The sequence below is a fragment of the Austrofundulus limnaeus genome, unplaced genomic scaffold (genome assembly GCF_001266775.1).
Source record: "Austrofundulus limnaeus strain Quisiro unplaced genomic scaffold, Austrofundulus_limnaeus-1.0 Scaffold973, whole genome shotgun sequence".
Taxonomy (NCBI): domain Eukaryota; kingdom Metazoa; phylum Chordata; class Actinopteri; order Cyprinodontiformes; family Rivulidae; genus Austrofundulus; species Austrofundulus limnaeus.
Window position 1 is genome coordinate 18,100 of NW_013953375.1, and position 3,532 is coordinate 21,631.

Genomic DNA, 3,532 nt, shown 5'->3' on the forward strand with positions numbered 1-3,532 from the left:
TATATATATATGGTTTGCACACAATTAGCTCTAAATCACACATACATGAATCACTCTGCACCAGATTGTGTTTGCATCATCAGGGAAACCTGCTCAACACTTTTATGTGGTAGTTTGACAAGATCACTTTAGTCCCCTGTCCATCTGTTCACCTTATGAGATTATTTAAATAATGAAGGTCTGTGACGATTCCAACAAAACTGCTATTAGTTGGTCACTACTGAACGGCAACAGGAGACATCAGCGACCTTTGGCGTCAAGTTCTCTCTTGTTAAAATAATGCCTACTTTTGCATATATTGGTAGTAGTTTATACTTATTTAAAAACATAACTGCATTAATTTTAGTTGTACCGGCATTTAATAAACGTAGTGAGAAAGGTGATTAACTGTGGTCAGGTCTTACTGAGATAGTCCGGTACATTCTTCAGATGAGGCTTGACGACAGCAGGATGAAGGTCTTTGTCGTGTCGGAGCAGCTGGAAATCTCTGGGGTTGTCTTCAAAATACGTCTGCGTGACAACAGAACCCTTCAGTCCCAACACGTTCCAACAGTTTTAAGTCTGAATGGTTCTGACCGAGCAGGTCTCACCTTCAGTTTCTCTGAGTTCAGCAGTTCTTGTTTGATCTCTTTCAGTCTGGCCTCCTTCACAGCCTGCTTCGTCACGGCTCGCATCGCATCCTGCACCCAGAACCAGAACCACATCAGTAAGAAGGTTCAACTGCAAACAGACTCATCAAACCATAAACTGTGAGTAAAACTGAGACCAAATTAGCGTAAGCTAATTTTAAAGCACAAGTCCAATTTGACACTTACTAGCTGGCAATAAATTATGTACAATGTATGCACAATACTGCCAACTAGCGGTGTGTGAACCCTTGTACAGCTTAATCCTACAACTGCCGGTTGCTGGCGATGTGATTTCCTGAAACCTTTAGCTCCTGGTGTAAAAATTAAAAGTTGTTGAGGATTGCTAGTTCGGCTGCTTCTTTGTCTTTTTCTTTTGTTTGTTTTAGATTTTTCATTAAAGAAGCATCAATAAAGTCATTTTAAAACTGTTTATTGGAAAACTGAAGCGATGCATTCTGGGTACAGACAGATTTGATTTGTGACGGGAAACGAAAGCACGCAGTACAGGAAACTATCATCCCTTCAAAATAAGAGCTTGGATTTTAAAGTTTTCCATGTAGCCGCTCCAGTTGACCACTAGATGTCAGTCTTCATCAGCATAACATCTTTAAATCATTTCTGAATCTCTAACCCCACTGCTTCGACCAATTACGTCAAGTATTGAGCTCAAGCGTTTAAACTTTTTTTTTTAAAAAGGAGCTCCGATTGTAAAGTAAAATAAATCAATACATACACAATTTTAGTATGGATTACCAACGTTTACTGTTTTTACTGGGACAGGGAGTTCTAAACATTGCCTTCCTGCTACGTAAGCAGACACAAAGCATTGTGGGAAATGAGAACCCTGACCCAAAGCAACAATCAGCAAGGATGTATACCTTCTCAATGAGTGTGTTTATCTGGGAGGGGTGCTGTTGGATAGATCATGTGTGTTGAGATTCATTGACAACCATACCTTCCACTGTTCAAGATAATGATGACTGGTAGATAATTAATTAGCGGTACAGCATTTTAAGTTTAGAAAGCGCAAATCCGCTTATGAATTATAAAAATTAGTAAGACCGCTAAAGCGCAAATAAAATATTTAAGTCCACAATTAGCGGATTTGCACTTTAGCGAGCTGACGCCGACCACTGCTTTTGGTTAGCATTTTGCTACTTTTAGATTTTCGCTAGCCTTTTGAGACATTTAGTTTCCAGCTAATCTTTGCTACTTTAGGCTAGCTTTTAGCTATTTTTCACATTTAGCTAGGCTTTTTAGACTTTTAGGTTTTAGCTACTCTGTGCTACTTCTAGCTTTCCATTAGCATCTTGCTACGGTTAGCCAGCCTTTTCTTTTTGCCTAGTCTTTTACGATTTTTACTTTCTAGCCTGTATTAGCCTTTGGTTAGCATTTTGTTACTTTTAACTTCTAGCTAGTCTTTGATGCATTTAGCCTTTAGTTCTTCTTCATTTAGCTTTGACAAAGAAGTTTCAGCTTCCTCAGTAAGTTTCAGTCATCTGTAAACATTCACTCAGGATTCAAACAGTTTGAGGTTTTAAACAGATACTCACCCTGCACCTGTACCTGAAGCCTTCAATCTCCTCCATTTTAAACTCATAAGGTTTCAGAACAGATTCAACATTATCTAAACACACATACAAAAAAAAATTATTATTAATGCTTATATCTTTATGTATTTGTTGGAGGTGCCAAGACAAAATATCTTCCTTGTAGTTTTTACAATAAAATATTTCTGTACACCTCTAAAATGAAAACCTTTATAAACATCTCAAACACAGTCAACTGTGGTGAATTCTTGTTCAACTCAATAAATAGAAAACTTATTAAAACATCTGTAACGCTAACAAATAACTTCATTAAAACATTTATCAACAGTTTGAAGGAATTTCTCAGTCTCACATGTCCAAGTTTTACATTAAGATCTTGTAGATATTCACACTCGTGTTATTCATGACCCTCTGCTACTACCACCCTAAACTGCAGCTCAGTATCTTTAAAATGACAGGTAGTCACTTTCTGTCTGTCCAATGCTTTACGATGTGTTGGTAACAGACACCAGTAACTACATTATTGCGGGACAGTGAATAGCTACAGGTGTGAGACTACAGGTTACCTCCGCTGAGAGCCTCGTCCACCTCCTGAAACAGATCCAGCTCAGTTTGAGAGATGAAAGACAAGGCGGTTCCTTGGTTGTCTGCTCTCGCTGTTCTACAGACACAAAAACACGCTCCGCTGTTTCAGAAAATATCAGGATGAAACTGAGAGAAGAACCTGAGTGGTACTAACCTTCCGACTCGGTGAATGTAGGAGTCCACGCTCGTAGGGAAATCAAAGTTGATGACGTTGGAAACATTTTGGAAATCAACACCTCGGGAGACGCCGTACTCCGCATCCTGAGCCCTTTAACCAGAACAAGGCAGCAAATCTTTAAAAATCACAGAGTAATGTGACTGTACTGAAAGAAATGCACACCACCTTGCAAGCCAAAAATTTAAACAAAGACTCAGTATGTGATGGACTCTAAACCAGAGATGCTTAACCCATGGGCCGGCCACGAGCGCCACCTTGAGGGCCTCAAAAGAACAACAGTTTTTAACTTTGGGCTGCAGAGGGCCGTGGGACCGCATTGATTTTGATTAAGGTGCAATAAACTTTCTCACCACTAGTAGCAGTAGTGCACCACTCAGTTGTTTAACAACTTTTTTAATATGTAGAAGTAGAAGAACCTTAGAAACCTGCCGAGAATGAAAGCCTATTTTAAATGAAAAGTAGACGCAAAAATGAAAGTAACTCGTCAAAAAACACCAAAGTTTGTCACTAATATGAAGTGCAGCTTCTGTTTTTTTTACCATGCAATATTTTAAAAGTTCAAAACATTATCAAATACAGTTGCAGAAACA

General features: G+C 38.8%; 1 protein-coding gene across 1 annotated transcript in view; it reads right to left on the reverse strand.

The window, feature by feature from the left end:
• ddx56 (DEAD (Asp-Glu-Ala-Asp) box helicase 56) overlaps window positions 1-3,532 on the reverse strand; it is a gene marked incomplete at its 5' end in the record, with an annotated part of 14,125 nt that overhangs the window by 4,306 nt on the left and 6,287 nt on the right. The window contains 5 exon segments of the mRNA XM_014029918.1: window positions 405-510; window positions 591-680; window positions 2,183-2,256; window positions 2,746-2,840; window positions 2,919-3,032. Of these exon segments, the coding sequence (XP_013885372.1) occupies window positions 405-510; window positions 591-680; window positions 2,183-2,256; window positions 2,746-2,840; window positions 2,919-3,032 (479 nt within the window).